The sequence below is a fragment of the Micropterus dolomieu genome, linkage group LG15 (genome assembly GCF_021292245.1).
Source record: "Micropterus dolomieu isolate WLL.071019.BEF.003 ecotype Adirondacks linkage group LG15, ASM2129224v1, whole genome shotgun sequence".
NCBI classification, from domain to species: domain Eukaryota; kingdom Metazoa; phylum Chordata; class Actinopteri; order Centrarchiformes; family Centrarchidae; genus Micropterus; species Micropterus dolomieu.
The window spans coordinates 15,927,924-15,948,944 of NC_060164.1; the positions used below are offsets into that span (position 1 = coordinate 15,927,924).

Genomic DNA, 21,021 nt, shown 5'->3' on the forward strand with positions numbered 1-21,021 from the left:
AGGCTCACTGTCAGAACCCCAGAGACCATGAAACGACAAAGCTTAGCGGATCCAAACTGTAAATATTTCATGACCTTACAATTACATGAAATCAAATCTAGGAAAAAGCCGTTCATTTATATTGCATTCTCAAAGGGGGGGGGGGGGGGGGGGGGGGGTATATATGTATGAGCCTCCCCAGCTCTAATTAGTCTGTGTGGCCCAAAACAAGACAGGGAGGAATAAGTGCAGGGGCTTGGGATAATTAAGCGATTGTGAGCGTAATGTACGTGAGCTGTCACTCCAATCGCCAGCCATGTCACACTTGGCAACACATCCGCAACCGGACAGCTGCCCGTCGTCTTTGATCTGGGCTCATGCATACAGAATCAGGTCAGGCCGCGGTCACACACACTTACACACACATGCACTCACACGCAACACACACATGCACACTTGAAGCAATAGTAAAGACAGAATCTTTTCAAAGGGCCACAGTGCCAGGACCTTAAGGGGGACTGACATTCTAGCATGCACAATAAGAATGGAGGGATAAAGGAAAAGAATAGAAAAAGGGGAGAAAGGGATGAACGTGACAAATCCAAATAAGACTGCAGAGGGACTACTGCTTAAAACAGTGTTAAAAAAAGAGCTTAACTTACAGCTTCCGACTTAGGTTTGACCACTTTCATCAATGCTCCTCTTTCCTGCGCCTCTATCACTTCTTTCATGGTTACTTTCCTGGTGTCCAGAAACTTCAGCTGGGGCAACTTATGCAGAACAAAGTACCTGTGAGAAAAACAACAATTTGATTGAAATTGTACCATACTGCTTTCTTAGTGGGTAATTTTGGCATTTTTAAACCTGGGCCCTATTTTCACATATTTTGTCGAAATGACTAGTAGGAACAAAAAGTTTTGGAATACATGCAGTGGATGGCCACGATCTGGCTGCAGTTGCTGCAACGTATTCCTTTGGGGCCAATGTGCTCGTCAAAATTTCGTCCACAAAAATTGCTTCTTTTTGCCACTGACAGGCATAGACTGGTATACGAGGTGTCTAACAATGGAGTAACTTCCTCCATGTACACAACAAACTCCTCCCACTCTGACTCACGTTTTCACCGGCATCTTCCTGCAGCATCTCACCTCTCATGAGATTTCAGAGCGAGAACTGTATGTTAAATACGTTGCAGCTAGTTTACAGCTGCTGGCAGGAGTTTTGTACTGTACAGACATTTTAACTTCTTTTTAAACTTTAACAAGCCATTTTGACCCCAAAATATGTGAAAATAGGGCCCGGGTTTAAAAATGCAGAAATTACCCTTTAAAAGGTATCCTTGTAGGCCAGTTCTTGACAAAGAGACAGAGAATCTAAAGAAATGTGTAAACCGTGATATACTAATCAAACTGACACACTTTCTAATATGTAAATGCACGCATCAACAAAACTTGAAAAGAAGCCGTGTTTACTGAGACTTAATGGTGATGCAGATTTAATGGTGAGTTTTCCTTGTATGTAATAACCTTCATAGCTGATAAGAATAAGTACGACATAAATAGCACGAAAGGAGATACAACCTGTCTGCCAGAGCTGTCATTCTTGCAGCATCACAGATATCTCCCTAAGCTTTCAGACACACTCTGTCTTTCATTGGGAGGGAGAGAAACGTCAAAAGATAATGGCTGGAATACATAGATGACAACAGATCCTTTCACAGGCAGGCAGGGATAGAGGAACCAGTATGTCAGAGCTGAGCTGGTAGCCAAAAAGGACATGCATGCAGCACCTAAGTGGAGGGTGAGAAAGGACGGGGAACATGGGCAGAGACAAGACCTGCGCGCAAAGAGCCGTGACAAATTGATGATGGCGATGGCGATGAGGGGAGATGGCAAAGCCCGTGTCAAGTTTTCAACACCTGAGGATTATAAGGAGGGGATGCAGGGATCACGTTTAGACTGACATGGAACAGAAAATATATCTATGCAAAATGAAAGAAGAAAAACATAGAACAGAAATACTTCTTATCAGCAATCAGGAATAAATGGTTAAAACACTAAATATAAACACATGGCCCAAAATTATTTCTTAAAGGAATATTATTTGAGGGTACAATGACCTGCCCCTAACCCTAATAAGAGCTCCTTTTCCGATGAGAGCACCAGCACTCAAATCCAAGAGGCCCCAATCCCATCCTGTATCTCCCTCCCTGTAAAAAGGACTTTGTTCAGGGCATTTCCATGATGAAATGTGACGATGCCCTTGGGAAACGTGCAGAGAGGTCATTCTCCATAGGTAACCTACCATCACAGGGTCAGAGCAGATGACAAGGCTCTGTCAGCCAGTAGGGATATTAATGATTCAACCCAACCAAAGAATGAGGATAAGAGAGCACAGGAGGGTAGGGGTGGGAGAGAAGACTTTATTTAGCAATACCAAACATGTGTCGACAACAATACGATGTTTGCTGCGCCTTGGACATGGTTGTTGTAAACTTTGAAAAACTATGGATTCCATAATTTCCTGATACTTTCCTAAAACATTATCTTTTTACCATAAAGAACACCATGTTGAATTGTGCTGTATTTTCCAACTACACTGTTAAGCTGACCTGCTCTGCGTGTACTCTGATAAAAGAAGGTTACGCTAATAGTTAACCAAAATTATTTGAAAGTAATTAACACCATTTACAGTTTCCTTGTAATTAGTACCCACTTAGTTTGTTCTAGGTACATTCCCACGACATTATAGTTATATATCAGTTCCTTTCTAGGAAGATATTAAGAAACTATGTGACCCATAAAATAAAGTGTCACCTAACAATCATTATACAGCTATGGAAGATAACATAAAAACCTTTAAAACAGCGGCTGAGGCAACTCAGGCTGAAGCTCTTTGATCTGCCACAAAAGGAGATCGTACAAACTGATAACTTTCCTCAAGATAACAGGTTAAAATGTCACGTAAAAACACGTTAATATTTATACATCGCAAAGGCTATCTATTGTCACAATAATTCCAGGTTTCTCAAGCAGACAGTTTTCTGAGGAGACCGTGTGCTATACGCACAATGCTACATAATCAGTAACCATTGTGAACATATAATCTTACAGCTTTTAACTGTTGTTATTGTAGTACTGCAAATGGCCACTGAGCGTATGATGGTCTGCTAAGAAGAGGTCAACGTTTAACCTCCCCACAGACTACACAATACTGTGTGAAGAAATACTATGTTTCTATGTCATTGCACTAATTGGGGCACCGATGCAACGCACCAGGGTATTTCACTTGAGAGACCAAGAGCTCCCAAGGCACTGGGCTGGGTATTTATTGCCCAAGGCCAGTGCTGTCACGACCTGCATACAGCCTAACCTTGTCAGACATGAAATCTGCATCACGCTCAAACTGATGTTTTACTATATGACACATTATGAATATTACATTACAGGACACTAGACGTTGTCAGTCAAAACAGAGCAGCTTTCCTCACCAGTAAGAAAAGCATGTGGGGAGAGGGGAATGGGGAAGAAGGGAGAGTGAGAGAGAGAGGGGGGGGGGGGGGGGGGGGGGGGGGGGGGGGGGGGTGAAAGGGAGACAAAAAGAGAGAAGAAAGATTATCCAAGAAAGACATGGGTGGTAAATGATTAATAGGAAACACAGAGTCAGAAACAAGCACTTAGGGCTAAAACAGACAAAAGAGAGTATGCTTTTCGCCTTTTATCGCATTTCATGTAAAGGACCCTGACAAATGGTGGTCATATTGCATGGCTTGAGGCCTAGCTTGATGTTTAATGCATCATCTGCTCTGGTAAGGCAGGGTAGTAAACACTCATTTGTGGTGGTGACTAGTCACACATGAAATCCATTTTGCAAACTGGAGTGTAGAGGGGCCGGTTGACAAAGCTTTTAGAGTGATGTGGTTGACACAGTCACTTGTGAAATGCTGGAAGCTGGATGTTAAAAAAGGCAACATCTCCAAATCCATTACTTACAAAAAGCTATCACTCTAAATAGTTCAGTATCAAATCTGTCAGACTGAAAATATAAACACATACACAGAACATGATCTATCTATCCATCTGTACGTCTGTGTGTCAGGGTAATATCGATCCCTTATTTATGTATGACCTAATTTACAGTTCATGTAGTTACAGACCTGTATCTCTGGTAGTCGTCCTCATCCTTATCCGGGCTGACCAGCTGGTTGGGGCAGGCCTCATTTCCCAGCAGGCTTAGGTACTCCAGTGACGGGGTCACATCAGCCAAGTGTTCCAGCAGTGCCTCGATATCAGTCAGGTGTCAAAGGGCGGATGTCAAGGACCTAGAGCTGTTAATTACATTAGCATTTACTACCCGGACAGCCCCTCCCGGGCCTGTCGGCACTAAAACACGTCACTGTCAAATTTACCGAGGTGCTCAAAGGGGCTAGTCACTGGCTTTGTAAGACTGGGCAGACAGAGGGGCAATTTAAGGTGCAGGCTTTGGCATATAGTAGTGACACAATTTGGCTGCCGCTCTCTCTCCCTTTCTCTCGATCTCTTTCATTTCCTAGGTGGCCGGGTGCAGAACAGTGACAAAATGATGGATGCCCTGTGGTTCAAACAGTCCGTGCTTCCCAGAGCCGTGCTGTGGAAAACTTTTGCAAAACGTGGAAAAAACAAACAGCCCCTAAGCAGGCACATTCATCACTAATACATTCACTTGGAAAATTGAGCCCCGAAGTGTCAAAATACAACTGCACTAATGCAGTGCTCGAGCGTTAAAATGGCACTGTGCCACGACAGGATGTACATAATTGGCCTATTAGCATGTGCCGACCACTTCACAACCAAACTCAGCACAGTCCCAGACGCACACTTCAAGGAGCCCCAGTTTTAATGTTGACTCTGGAAGTGCGTGTGTGTGAATGTGTGAGAGAGAGTGAGCATCGTTACCCGGTAGGATCTGCATAACCAGAGGAAAACAGGACACATTGCTAAACCTGTTCTGAAGCTTAGAGGGGAAGTTCACACATTTCTGACTGATCATAAACAGCCTCGCAATGTGTCTATGTCTTGAATGTAGGGTGGCTGTGCAGAGCTCTGGTTTTAACGTGTTTACTTTGGGTGGTAGGGCACACAGGGCCATTATAATCAGTGAGCCAAAATGTGTGTTTAATGACAAATTAAATAACTGATTCATTTCATTTCAGTGAGGTAAATCAGTGTAATAAAGTATAATGCAACTGATTCAAATGTGGAAAATCCTGATAATTTAAAATAATTGATATTACCAAACAGCAATTACATTACACTATATTATGCCTCATTCTTGGTATGCACTTTTAATCCAACCCTTTTTTATTCTCTTTGAAAATAAAAACACATCTGTTATGTTGAGTCTAAAATCTGATTCCACTAGAGGTCCCTGTGGTTCAAAAACTAGTCCTGTGTGTAGCTCTATGACAGCCAAGTTCTTCTACTCTCTTTTGCAACACACAGTGCTCACTGCAAAACCATGACATTAAAAACTGGTTCTTTGAGACAAAAGGCAGGTTGTATTGACATACAAATGTAAGCTAAGTAAACTGTTGAATCTGATACAGATGCCTGCCTCATCTCGGTCTGCATAGTAGACTGCAAATCAACATGAGAAAGGGATTAGTTTGAAAGGATATTTGGTTCTTATTGAGTGTTAGGGTGTGAAGGTTGGGTAACCTGGGCAACCGGAGGTCATTTCCAAGCAGATTGTTGTCAACGACCAGTTCTTCTAGCTCAGTGAACATTTTGAGGCCTGCCAGTGACCTGCAATGATAAGGCAACAGGAAAACTGTTATGGCTCTGAATCTGGTCAGCCGTTATTGTGCAGAAATAAATATTTCAGCCTCCCTCTTTCATACGCTGTGAGAGTATGGGTCTGGGCCCGTCAGGGGAGTGAATGACAAGAATTAGTGGTGCTGAGCTCCCCTGGCATGGTGAGGCATCCTTCAGCGGCTGGCAGGATGAGGGATGGGGGTCACTTGTGAGTAGCCAGGATTCAAAACAAAAGGCTTCAGAAATGCGGCGGGCAGGATGAATTTGTCAATGTCTTGTGCCTTGAGGCGCCCAGTTTCGCCTGACCCTAACCCTCCATTCCCAAGACAAATCACTCTGTCACAGTTCACCTTCACTCCCCAGACACAAATTTAACTTGTCATCCATCATTTTCACAGAGGAACCGGAATACACTCGCAATCAGAGATGGAATGGAAGGGAAACTTTTTTTGCAACTGTGCCGGGACAGGGGTTAGTGTTGGGATTTCAACATCAAAGGATTTTTTTTTTTTTTTTTTTTTTTTTTTTTTTTAAAGGAGGAATTCTGCCTTTCTGCTTCTTTATGATGCATTGCAAAGCGAGGTGAAGGGTCATCTCAACTCTTTCCTTCTCTGTCTCTCTCTCACACACATACACATTCATATAGGCATAAAAATGATGGAGGGTGGTGTTAGAAGTAATGTTAGGGCCCTGCAAAGTTCAAGTCATGGAGGGTGCACAAAGGCAATGTGTGTGTTGTCTAATCCCCCACACTGTCAACATGCCATGTTAAAGTATCCTGGGTGACTTCATTGAGATTTAAAACTGCGAGAACTTGATGCAGACAGTACTTACTTCTCCAGATATGTTTCTCACAGTGTACACAACAGGTATTTTGAATTTAATACAGATCTGTTGATATATTTGACTAAACAAATGATTTACCATAAGATCCAAATTTTATAATAATATAATTCTATATTATAAGTATTGTACAGTATGCTTCTGGTTTTAAAACATAAATTCCATTTAACAGTGTCACGATGCAACACGACATACTCAAGATACAGTGAGGTCTAAACAGCTGCAGCTTGGAGCTATTGCTCCTCCCTGGATCTGCCTTGTGTCAATGGCTGCCATGATACACACCAACTTCAAGCTATGTAAATATAACACCTTTATCATGACAATCTGCAAATGGGTGGTAAGGAGCAGTAAGCAGCGTGGGGGCAGGTCAAAATGTACAGTCACATTCATTATGGAAAAGTAACTAGGGCAGGGCAGAAGAATGCGTTTTAACAAAGATGATGAGTACTTGCAATATAATGTAGTTTTCAGAAATACACTTGGATCTATAAAGATGTATAAAGATTGGTTGATGTTGTCCAACAAATTGGTCAGTGAGTAGCAATCCATGCACTTTTATTACACACTTTTAGTTTGTCAGACCAACTGTTAACTTGCTCTACATGCCGTTTCTTGTGTGCTTTTTCTGGCCAGTCAGCTTGGATTAGATGCAGTCCGTGATCCAAAAACACACATAGATGCACAGAGTGGACATACTTTGAACTACAAAGCAAAAAGTAGAAACAATCATCTCGGCTGGAAAACGACAAATCAGCAAGTCACTGATGACTTGCGAGTGATGCGGACTGAGTCGGCTCATTTCAAAAGACATCAAGATTTTGCAAACACACACACACACGCACACACACACACACACACACACACACACTTACACACACACACACACACACTTGATACCCACAACAACAGCTGACAGCACCTAGCCAGTGTGCTGGCAAAGCTGCTAGCTGACAACCTCTTATCAGGTCTGATTAATGCATTGGCAAGATGGATGAATAAGAGATGTGCCAGTTTTATGAAATCCTACTCTGCTATTTTTCTTCCCATGGAGCTTTTTCATTTACAGAAACAAAAAGGCCAATTAACTTACTTTATCTATAGAGCTGGGAAAAATGATTAATTTCAGATATACTAACAAATTACATTTTTGCTTTTCGGTATTATATATATTTGGTCAATTGACTGTTTGTCTTGGATTTTTTTAAAAATCAGCTAGATAAAGTCCTGAAAAAATTTGTCCTCTGTCTGGCTCAGCTTTGTGAAAATGACAAATTACGAAACTATACGTAGACTAGAAGTTGAAGTAAGGTAGCATACATATGACTGGGCTGTTGGCCCAAACTAGCTATAAGAAAACAAAACGTATATTTTTCAGCACAGTTACTGTGTTGTTAATTACTGACAGGAAATCTGGTACAACATGTAATTAATGTGATGAGTATAATCTTTGTAAATGTGCAGTTACACAACTATGTACCGCATTGGATAACATTATTGCATTTGCTAACAAAGGTTGCTAACTAACTATTGCCACCTGTAAGTGTGCGTGTGTGTCTATGATGGGCTGCAGTCCTGTGGGTTATGTTATTAGCTGCTCGGTTAAAGGGAGCCTCGTGGCACAGGAGGGAGCCTTATTAATTGTTGTTTTCATGTCACCACTGCTGCGTGCACTGGCTGATTTAATCAGTTAAATTCACAGCCAGGGGAGAGCCACTGAGTCCCATCCAGCATTAACTACAGTGCACGGATTGAACTTCTAATACTCTCCAGCTTTCTATGCTCCCTCTGCAGATTTCCATAGCTGGTTTCATTACTTTTTATAAGCTTTCTTGTTTTAATGTGCGGCTTGGAAAACTAACAAAGTTTAAGCACTGCAGTAAAAGTACTTCACTTCAGAAAAAAAAGGGAAAAAAAGCAGCATTTGCTTTTAACAAAACTAATGAACATAATTGACTTGAGCCCCAATACTATAGAGATTTGGTAAATGGCAAACAGGCAAAACACACACACACACACACACACAGTTTGTAGTAAAGATACATAAAATGTGTTGTCTAATGTTATTATTTTATGTAATTAACTTCCTTTAAAAAATACTGTGATGAAATTATTCAGTAATGTATCTTGTGTTTCACAAATGTAAATGTTGTAATTTCACAGATTTACTGCTACTTCTACTGTCATTTTGCCATGTTTTATACATCTGCTAATGTGATTTTCACAGATTAAACTGTTAGTCACTTACGTTCATGTATATCATTAGCTATTAGTATGCACTTTCATCAAAAAAGGACTAAGAATAGGTTACAAATACTATTTGAAAAATAATGTACTCTCATATCATACCGCATCGACTCATTGTATACATATTTAGTAACATGTAATTTCTATAGCAACGTCAGATCAAATGTGTTTTCTTAAACCTCTAACCAGCAAAAGAGAGAGAGAGAGAGAGAGAGAGAGAGAGAGAGAGAGAGAGAGAGAGAGCTTTAACGAGGTAAGGCGATGAATCCTCTCCTTGTTAAGATAATTATGATCAGCCTCATTGTCAGAGCTAATACTTTACACGGGCTGTCTTTACGCTTTGACTACCACTTAGCCTGTGTAAGCTCACCATCATACATCATACAGCCCTGTGTGCATAAGTGTGTGTGCCCTTGAGCTTACATAAGTAGTGCATGTATGTTGAAATCACCATTATTTGCAAAGATCCTGTCTACTCAACACGCAGCGTACATAACATTTAGCCGGAGCAGAAAGTCAGCACAGGAAGCAAGGGAGGATGTGAGAAACCAGACAAGGACACTGGAGATGAGACACTGACCCAGAGAGCAGCCCTGCCAGATCAATACACTAATACTAATGCAGACATAGTGATTGATAAACCACCGCTGACAACAGAGGGAAGAAAACTCTCCACCATTATTGGCTGAAATGTCAGTCACTCCTGCCAATGGTGTGCGCTAGTGTCATGTCAGATATCCTCAGGTACAACACATGAAAAATGGGGAATGGCAGACTTGGCTCTTTTACATGTGTTACACAGTCTCCCGTAATATGTGTGCTGCTTTCAAAACTGTCACCTAAATGAATCATAGTTGGCCATTTTTAGAAACTCTTAAGACGATAGGTCAAATGTGGAATTTAAAGAGCTATAATGTAAAACAACCTCAAAACCTTCTCTATCTCTGGAATGGTGATAGCGATCACAGAGGCAAGATCCCTGCAGCCAGCACTGCAATCGCGAAAAAGTTCCTGAGTCTAATGTTTATTTAAAAACACACACAAACACTTTGAAAAGCTTGATAGCCCTCACAGCTGCAGTCCACAGTCAAAGGGCTGATGAACTCTCAAGGATCGCAGTGGTGCAGAAAAGCAATGCACTGTTATTCTAAACGGAGGGCCAGAGCTGCAGAGTGACAGGCATAATGACGTCCTGTTCAGAAGGCAACAGATAAAAGTTTGATGAATTGACCAATACTGGGGCCTTGATGGCCTTCATATGTGCATAATGGACTATTCAGTGCACACTTCAGATTGCCTGCCAGGATAAGGCACTGTAATGAATGGGCAAAGGAACTGGACCTGGGAAACCCAGTATGTGGACTGGCTTTAATAAACTTAATAAGAAAGGCGAATGGAGGAGGCCTGGTTAGAGAGGGAGGAAGGAGGCTGGAGAGCCGTTCGGCCTAAATAGTCAAGAAATATTCTGAAGGATCGTCACTCTGTAGCCTATATTGCAAAATATCTTGCAAAAAATCATCAAATCTAGTTGTCCTAAAATAATCAAATTAATCTCCTACTGAGATAATATTGTCAAACAGTTTTCATAACAAATCAATTATTTTCAGAATCAAGTCTAAATAACCTTGACATGCAACTGTGCAAGGATATGCCAACGTCATTTGTCCTGTTTGCTGACACTCTTTAATAAAGAAATTAGTTTAAACTATGATAACAGTCATTCAGTTTAGTGACAGCAATGGACAAGCTGGGGATAAAAACCTATTAATACACCAGGTCTCCATTAGCTCAACACAGCTGTATTTCATCACTCAAAATCACTCGAAAACCCACAACAAAAACATCAAAAAATACAGCATCAAAATACTATCAGGATTAGCTCATGGTAAATAAGATGGCATTATCTGTAAAGCAAATTAATTCCCTGCAACCCCTCAAGCCCGCAAGATCCCTCCTACCACCTCCACACAGCACTGATCAGGTCTGTTCCAGCACTCTTCCCTCCAGCTACAGTTTATGGCCTATAAGCGTCTCTGTACATGCATCTCTGACGGCGATGGTGAATTAGACTGTCATTATCTGTCTCTATCTCCCCCACAGGTCTCCCTTTCTCACCCCCTGTCTCCCTCACAGTCAGTGCTCAGTGTGGAACTCCTCTCTCTCTATTGCCAGGCCTCAGGTGGCAGTCATTTAAAGATCACACGTCCAGGACACACGTAGTCCTCCCTGAATGCATGTCAATTCACACATGGGAAGGGGATTACACGTCTCCTCCTAGGCAGCTGCAAATTACTATTAATGGCGATGCAAATCATTAGTACGTTTGGTGCCGCCAGCAAATCTCTTCTTTATGTGGGTTCACTCTTAATCTGTTTTGAATATTGCGCTCTGCTTGCTCCTGACAGCCTATGTGTAAAAGCATCACTAGCTACAAAGCTGTCAATTGGAGGTGGCATGCCAGATTGAACTTTACACAGGGTTACATCAGTTGCAAAACAAAAATATCTTTTTAGAGAGCATAAACAAATTCAGGCAAGAAGAAATCTGTGAAATATAATTAGCAAAGTTCTTTGTTGATGAAGAAGTTAAATATCACCGCTCATTACTTCATGCTACATGAGGTTATTATGTCAGAAGTGCAAATTAAATTGTTGAAAATGTCTACACCATGGTGCGTCTGTCGAACATTTAAATCTTCTGTGTGTTTCAATGATAATTCCACTGTGGATCCTGCAGTGTGAGTTATAGACTACCCCTGTGGATATTCCTGCTGAGTGTGTGAGGTTAATATTCTCTCACAATGTCATTAACGCTGGCAGAGGGGCTGAGAGCACTGTGAATCAGACAGGGGCTGATCCTGTCAATTCACACACTGCCACACACACACTGCCACACACACACACACACACACACAGAACCAGACCAAATCAAAGCCCCAATACTTAGGTCAGCATCACCTGGTCTCACTCTTCTGCTTGCATCACCAATCCCTGTCTGATTAATGACCCTGGCCAAGGGGATAAGGACTTGCCAGACATTCCTGTCAGGTCCAAGCTCATAAGCCTTGCTTGACCCCGGTTTGGCCCGGGATGACGTCTGAGCTCCAGCAATGACCCGACAGAGTTTTCCTCTCTCCCAGTGAAGAAAGAAATGGAGAGATCACTGCAGAAAGGTGGACGTCTCTTTTAAAATTTCAGCAGGTGAGGTCTGGTGCATGGCCAGACAGAATGACATCTGCTTTCCATGTACAACACTGAAATGCACACTCTGAAATATATCATCAGACAAGGGAGGCAAGCAGTATGTTGGCGAGGGCAAGCTCCTTCAGAGCCCACACAACGTTTCTCTCCTCATAGTGCCTGGCCTCTGCTACGGCCATGCGTCTTGTGAATGTTTGTATTGAAAGATTAGTTGTCTATCCACATGACAAACACCCTCCTTCCTCAGCGAGCAGGAGCTGGAAATCAATTCACTGATGGCATCTGAGTCAGTGAGGACAACAATGCGGCACAAACAAGCACACGCGAGCGCTCATGCATGCTACATGGGCTCACATATCTTTTAGTGTATATAATACAGTACAATTACAGTGACAGGGTCAATCAGTCAAGGCATATTGCAATCATGCTTCATATTTAACAATGAGTTTTTCATGAATGAAATAATGCACACGTATATACAATGTATACAAAATATGTAACAGGAAAAAACGCATGTACTCCTGCAATAAAATAAAGGAACCATTAAATAATAGATGCCGCAATCTGTGAGGAAGAATCTCAGTGCCCTGTCTGCCTGTACGCTCTGTCATTACAGTGTTCAGGCTCAGTGCTTGTCAACATTTCCCTGAGAGGGGGAGCCATCCCGCATTACGTTTGAGTGAGTTCAACTGTCAACTGCCAGCCATTTGTATGCCTCAGCATCCACCTAATAGCAAATAATCACTACCCCGCGCTCTCTTCATGGCAAATGATCGATGTTGTCTTGAAGTCTGATGGATGACCCTGCCACAGTGATGTCCAGGCATGCATTAAAAACCACCTCTATGAAATGCCTGTCAGTCTGATGAAGCGGCGCGCACAAAATCACACGCGTGTGCACATACTGACACTGAGCAATGCATGCACACGGATAAAGGAGAAAATGAACAAAGTGAGAGAGAGCCATGATTCAATCCCAACAATAAAAAAATAATAAAAACACAAATGTTAATTTCTTTATATTAGTGGAAGATTTTATAATGTGACAGGACCTGTGGTGTGATTGGTAGACAGCATTACTAGAGGTAGACTGCTCAAGTACCACCTGGGATGCTCCTTTTCCTCCTTTCACCCTCTCTCCCTCCTTCCATCCCTCTAACACACAAACAGCTCCCTATTACCCCTCAGTGTTCAGATTAAAATGCACAGCACCACAATCTTTGATCTCCCACTTGCTGACACAAATCCTTTCAAGCCTCAACATTTTCCTGCAAAGGTAATTAGTGCTAATTAAAAAGTTTCGAAAGCAGTCTACGGCGGCTGTTGATGCTGCCGCAGCTGGTGCTCGAGTGCGCCCTCCGTCAGATCACCCATCAACCCCCTCCGCAGGTCCTGCGTATGTGTGTGTCAGCTGTGTTCCTGCCTCTTTTCTGCAAAGGATCCCGTAACTAGATGACGGCAGTCAGCCTAAAATGTTTGTAGAATGAGAATGAAATCTGGAAGCCCGGTAAGGGGTCTAACTGTTGGTTCTTCCCCCCTGACAAACCTGTGCTCTGCAGGAGAACATGTAATGACACGTGTAACAAATACAAACCCCACAAATACAACAGGTGTCGTCTTTAATTGGGATATCCTAGCTTGGGGGGGGGGGTCTTGTTCACATGGAGTAATTAACTTGATAAGGGATTCAATTTGCTGAAAATATCATTGCAGAGAAACATATAATTTAGCATGAGCTGTGATTTGCATAATGACAATAAATACAAAGACTCCAAAATTCTTGGCATAATGAATAAACACACTAGTAATTAAAGAACTTCCTGTTTAGTGTGATTCCAATCATTTGAGATAAAGATATAACTTGAGCTGTCTAACCGTGCTATCATTCATTCACCGGCCTGCCTTATTGCTTTCATCGAGCCATTATTATGATATAATTAGCTGCCTTTCTAGCATATTATTAAGTGGCTTGCTGAGTGTCAGGTACAGAGGCGTCTCAGAAATGACACACACAAAAAAAGCTATATCGTTCCACAATGTTTCAAAAAGATAATTACATAATCTCAGCATGGAGAGCAAGCAGAAAAGTGATAATTAGACAAGTATCCTGCCAATTAAAGTACCATGCCTTGTATTTTTCCCCATGTGATATACGGCAGAGCTCGTTGTACTTCCATGTAGGACATAATACGATTATATTTCTCACGTCAAATCATCATAAAGAAATCAATGTAACGGTATAACATTATATCAACATTCACCTATCCACCAGCTTGCAACACTTTCTACTAGAAGCTGGAAAGTTTTAAGGGCCTTCAGCTGGTAAAGCAAGGAGTATGTTTAGTTTTTCCATGATGACAATAAAAGCCAAGAGTATGCTTTAGCTCTAACAAGCCTATTAATAGGCTTAATGATTGACATGTAGGTGTTGCCAACAAGAAAAAGGAGAGAAACAACAAAGTTATTGATTTGACCTTTGGGATAGTTCCTTCGTTTGTCGTTGTTGTTTTTGCCTTGTCTTACACCTCGGAAGGAGATAATAAAACATGTCACTGCACAAGGCAGTTTGAAATTGAATGCCATCATTTTAATTTAAATGTTACATTTTCTGTGACATCGCTGTCAATGCATAATTGGCACTGAATCCCAGTTTGGATGTACATATTTATCATTCAGCGTGAGACACTCAAACACAGCGACAGATATGTTGCTTTGATGAGATGACAGTGGGGGGGAAAAAATAGAACTGCAAATCAACTGTCGCGCTGTCAGTTAAGCTTTTTGTCACAAACTTGCACATAAACATGCATGATTAGAAATAGCAAACAAGCTCCAGGCTGGAATCAGTGTCCTTGCTCCAGAAGTGTGTAAATAAGCTTATTTGATCCAAGTAGAGAGAAAAATATTCAGAAGACAGACTTAGAAGAAAATCATATTTAATCATTATGACAAACTTCACAGTGTTAAAGTGCAATTATTTATCATAATACAGAATATTTGAAAGCAAGGTACACACTTTCTAAGAGTAACTTATATGTAGGTACACCTGTCATATTGCAGAAACAAGTAAGATTTTTATTTTAAAAGTCTATCAGATAGAAATAAAGCTATAACATAAGATGTTGTGATCCATATGCACGCAGGTTTGAAGACACACCATTGTCAGTGGAGATCTGACAACTTTGTTGCACTAGCAGTTTCTGTTTCCTGACATGACAGCTGAAAGGAAGGCATGTGATAGCCTATCAGCCCAGTGTAAACCACGGGCAGCACTGCAGCTCCCTGAGAGAAAAAAAAAGAATAACTCCCTCCCACTCTCTCTCACTTTCTCCCCTCCCTGCTTCTCTCTGTCTTACCGCTGGCCCATTACCTTTACAGAATGAGGCTCATTAAAGAAGGCAAGTTGAGTCAAATCTTTCTGTAATTCAGCAGAGGTGAATTGCTGTCAACATCATTAACCGTCATTTCTCCAACTCACTTCAGTACTTATGAAGTGTTCTTTATTGTGTAATGATCCAAATCTCTTCTCTAAATCGCCCCTCTTCAAAGGCCCTGGAGGACATACCACCCATGCAGCCGCCTGACATGCTAGGAGGCCAGATTAAACGTGGCTCCATCATTACGTTCCTCTTTGTGCTTAAACAGATCCAGCATTTTGTCTTGCGCTTCGGCTAGCAGGTACCGTCCCTCAGAAGGAGCAGAGTGGAAGAAAGATAAGTAGATCCAAAGGGTTAATTGGAGATGGATATTGGTTTTCAAACATGGCTGGCGTATGTTGCATCACAAGACCTCATTTCAGCCAATAACCTTATTATCTCTTTTTCTGTTTTTTAATACTGTTTACTGATAGTTCATTGATCTCATAAGGCCATTGGTCAGGCTGGCTCCATGGCTAATTACAGTGAGAGCTGCCCTGCTTGTCATGCTAGATGTCCTCTGAGTCCTGTCTTAAGAGAAGCCTCTTTTGTGCCTCCGCCATTGTGTGTCCTCTAGTGCTCAGTATCATGCTATGAGATGTCCTCCAGGCCTTGTGTTGGGGGGAGCCTCCTTTGTGCAGGCACCATTGTGTGTCCCCAGTGCTGAACCCCCTGCTAGGTAGGAACACAGACAAAGTGCAGCAAGGGGATGCTTCTCAAGGCCCTAAGACCTACAGTAAATCTTCAAACAATTTAGACAAACAAAAACGGCTGCTGTGCTGCGGTGAGAGTAGACACTGAAAAGCAGATGAATAAGCAACATCAATTACTGGGGCTTTGACCTGCAAGCCCCCACACCATGGCACACATTTCACACCAAATCGCCCCAGATTGAAGTTGACACTGCTGGAGTGGAAACACTGACCCCTCACAAGGCTAGTGCTTCAAACTTAAGAGCAGAGAAAGGCAGGGGGACTGACAAACTACATAGACCAAGGCCAATGTGGAAGGGAGACAAGGAGGAGGGGTATGAATAAAAAAAAAAAATAACACACGCATAATAGGTCCTAGTTTGTTTCAAAGTGAAACAAAATGGCTCAATTTGAGCACTTAGGCCATCGAATTGGCCCAGCTGAGGTACAAGAGGAACATACGAGGGGACAACCGCATCAGGCCACTGATAAGCAGCCTATAACAGGAACAAAGCCGGATGTCCAACAGACTTACCAGTGAACCTGAGTGGGACTGGACCCTCTTTAAAGCTTGTTTTAGACTCCCAGCATTACCCCCAAAAAAGTGCCGCTTCCTGTGAAGCCTTTTTTTACTCAGGCAAATAGAGCCTCCCTCTACTTTGTAATCTTGGACAAAGGCAAAACAAACACATGGGTCACATTTGTTCAACGCATAGTACACTGCTCCAATAAAAAGACCACGTTAACTGATATCTCTTACTTTCCAATTGTGTACTTAAAAAAAGGAGTTTTTTTCCATTATCACTTTGATTGAAAAACCAAGAAAAAGAGCAACTCAAAAGGTGAGAAAATACCATGCAACCCTATCACAGTTTGTCAATACAGTGTTAATTAATCTAATAACAAACTGTTCTGTAAAACATGCCCCAAACTGAATGAATAGAAGACATGTAGTGTAGCAGCAGCATAGCAGCACACTGACACATTTGGGGGCATCAGGCTGCGGATATAGACAGTCCTAACAATCTCCCAATTAACGAGGGGGAAGGTAGAAAAATATGTCTTAGGTCTGCGGAGCAGCTGTGAAACTTAATAATATGACATGGCATACAAAAACAGAGCATGTCTTCTTATAGCCACATGTGAAAATAAAGCAAAAATAAGAGAACAAGAAGGAAAAAGGTGTTTGTCTTCTAACTGGCTTTAAGGATTCTTTCTTTTCCATAGTGGATTTCCATGATGTGATAAATGTGACAGACACACTGAAAACTAATAAAAAACACGAAAGAAGCAGATGCAACAATTATTTAAAAAAAAAACGGTAAGGGGACAAGCTAGCTTTTATTATCAGGATGAATGTGGGAACAATAACTGAAATGAGCTTCAAGTCTTTTAAATGTTTGTAAGGATTCATTTGCAATCCTACATACGTGTACATCTATATGAAAATACCTTGTTCTGTATCAGATAATTTTGAGATCTAATTATTAGACCAAAATGCATTCTACTCTGCTCATACATGTATGATACAAACCAAAAAAGTAATTTCTTAATGCAGAATACTGCAGAATTGGCAGTACCCAAAGGTTAAAATGTACATTCCCACTCTTGGTAATTTCCAGATTTAATAATATGAACATTATGGAGGTCATTAGCAAATTTAATGAAAGCCTAAAACCAATTTTGCCTCCATGAAAGCGTGACACACTGACAGACAGACAAGGCTGAATGTCAGGTGGAGGAAAGCAGTATTCACAAAGAATATGAAATCCTAACATTACAAACTATTTAACCCATCTAAAAGCTCCACATGCTCAACTAATGTATAGGATTTAAGTGACTTAAGTGAGCACCTGTTTCAAACAATGGAGCCATTTGCTTCCCCCCCGATCACAGACATTCAAACAGAATGATAATGGAGACTATGCCAGTCAGTCAGCCAGCCAGCCGTCTTTGCAAATGGAAATCCAGAGAAAGGTGGGAATCATTTTATCTAGTTGACACACATTACAACGGCAAATTTCAAAAGAGTAAGATGGAAGCTCTCAGGTCAATTATGGTGTCAAGGCTGTCAACTTGCAATGAAATATATACCTTTGAAGAACACTTTACTCGAGGGATGGGGTAAAAAGGATGGGAAGACGTACTGTTTAACCCAGAGACCATATAAGAATATCAGAGATGATGGAGTAAAACGTGGCATGATAATGGACCATTTTCACTGATCACACTTTGTCAAGAGGGACAGACTACACCCACTTTTTGAAGGGTAGTATCAAGGAGTATTATTTTGGTGATCGAAGCTGATTAATGGCATCAGCTGAAACAAGATACTTGGTCATTAACAAAGTCATTACGATAATGGGGAAAGGTGATTTACAACATGTATTTTAAGTTACACTGCAGTTCAACCAGACACCATTCATTTTTTGATGATTTTAGTAGCTAGAAAATTAAGCTAGCTAAATAACCAAACTAAGCTACTGAAACCCCCTTTAAATAAGGGAAAATACACAGTAACACACACGCAAAAAACTTTGTGTGTCTTCAGTCCCTTTTTTATTCTAGCCTCCAAATGTAAATGTCCCCATCCTCTGTTCAAGATATAAAATACTAACCTTGAGACAGTGAATGACAGAGGGAATTATGGGTAATTGTAGTGTCAGAAAGGGAGACAGCTGTATGATGAGATTCTGTGTCATTTAGACAATCAGAAACTTAAGAGGCAGTGTGACACATTTCTCCCCCTCCATCCGACAGGGCTCCTGACATGGCTGGTGATAATTTTCAGGAGAGAGAAAAAGAGAGACAGACTAAGAGTGAGTGGAGAGAGCACAAATGAAAATGGAAGTCACAGAAAGAAAGGTGTGACTTCTCCTCTTCCGTATGCAGCGTGGGCCAAGTGATAGCCTGTGTGCTGCATTCATTGCTGGAATCAAGACGAAATATCCCCTTACACGTCAAACTGCCAGCCAGATAAGAGGTGTCTGAAGCTCTGTATGAGATTAATACTTCCAAGCTAGAAATGACACAGGATGTGAAGGGGGACTTTTGATCTATGTGTGGTGAAGCCACTTCAACAACAGTACTAGACTCTCCACTGAAGATACATCCTTCCTACTGAGGTCAGACGTGTGGACCAGCGGTGACACAAAAAAACCATGCCTTATAGTATATCTAAACCACAAATGGAGAATAACAACACTAAGCTTAGTTGTCAGTTTACACACGTTCACTCAGGCCATAACGAGTAGGAGATAAATGAAAGGATGAAGTGCCTGTCAACATAATGAATTCAATAAAAGCAACATTGTCTGCTTTGTCACATTTCAAAAGTGGTGACATGTAATTACTGTTATTTGTAGAAATAGCCTTCATTATAGTCAGTGAGGGCCCATCCGTTCAAACCACTGGGAAGAAGCTCAACAACCTTCTAATGAGAATATGCTATGATATTGTAGTCTTGAGGAGGAAGTAAAATTTTTAGGTCTTGTTATGTAGAATTATATTAAATTATATAAATTGTTAAAGAATACAAAGAAATTGTAGCTCTATTTAGCAAAATATTAAATAGGAATAGCGTCACATGATTAAGTTCAAGTTTTTAAGCATGCATTCATCCATATGTAAGGTGGATGTCTTTGAAGGGTCTGAATGGTAAACAAAGCAGTTGGCGAAGTACATGCTAAGTAGAGCTGTTTCTTTCTTGTGCTAATACATTTTGATTTTCCCTCCAGAATGGATTTCCTAATTGTTTGTTAGGCTACAGTACCACAAGCAATTAGAACAGCTACATCTTGAAACTGAAACCAGCATAACTGAAGCAAGCAGCATTTATCCCATGCCAATGTCTTTGTTGAATTCTTAATATACATTTGGTTCCTTGCACAGGGAAACGACAGCAATACCCATATTTAAAAAACAATCACAAAAGAAGTTCTACTAAGTAACAACAAAATACAGAAAGATCATCAAAAGTCCTGTATTCAACTACAACTAATGAATGGGATGATGAACTACGAGAAATAACTAGTAATCCTAAACTGATTGAAACAGAGCTCAACAGTCTATTAATACTTGGTAGCTATGTTTAGGTTCATGGAGAACCACCTTATCAACTAACCGGATTTTAGGATACACATGTAAACATCATAACTTGATTACACTAAGATCCTAGTCCGATTATGAGACACTCAGTTAAGAGTCTTGGCTTAAGCCAGATTTAGGCATCTCCATCTGGGTGATACACAGGCTACATAAGAGGGCACCATAATTATATTTACAGTACAGTCATAACTCATCCAGTCATCCAGGGGTTTTGGAGATATTGTGTGAGACAAGTGATTTGGTCAACTTGAGGTGCTTGCATTTCATTATTGTTGAAAGTGGAAACAACAAGGAGAATGTCTATAATATATGATATGTAAGATAAGTTTTTGTACATAGAAAAATATTTTGCAAAGCAAATTCTGTGCAATCACCCTCTATTATAAAGTGTGTAAAGAATGTAAACATGATATTTTCAGGTACGTAATAATTGCACAACTCAGTAGTTTACTTTACAACAGCTACGTTAGTGGTATGTGGATAAACTTGCTAACGACGCAATTTCCAGATCAAACTTTCTGTTTCCCTCTACGAAAAAGTCAAGGAAAGACTTAACATGATTACTTCAGAATAATGGACTAATAGTGTGCAACATATTCATCTACTGTAGCAGTTGTGCTATGACAATCAACTGGTCACATCCTACGCTGAAATATAAATTCCTATGTCAAAGGCATCAACAGAGACCCACCAGAACACCCCTACAAAACTATAAATTTGCTTTGATCCATATGAGACTATTTGG

At 41.0% G+C, this 21,021-nt stretch overlaps 1 protein-coding gene across 4 annotated transcripts in view; it reads right to left on the reverse strand.

Moving 5' to 3' along the window:
* Positions 1–21,021, reverse strand: part of lrmda (leucine rich melanocyte differentiation associated) — a 230,090-nt gene that overhangs the window by 72,970 nt on the left and 136,099 nt on the right. For all 4 annotated transcript variants that reach the window (XR_006828286.1, XR_006828287.1, XM_046070142.1 and 1 more), the window contains exons 3-5: positions 5,636–5,762; positions 4,136–4,275; positions 642–768 (exon numbers count right to left, since the gene is read on the reverse strand). Coding sequence is in view for 2 of the 4 variants with exons in the window: in XM_046070142.1 (XP_045926098.1) it covers positions 642–768; positions 4,136–4,275; positions 5,636–5,762 (394 nt within the window). In the remaining 2 variants the exon portion in view is untranslated. The remainder of the gene's footprint in view (positions 1–641; positions 769–4,135; positions 4,276–5,635; positions 5,763–21,021) is intronic.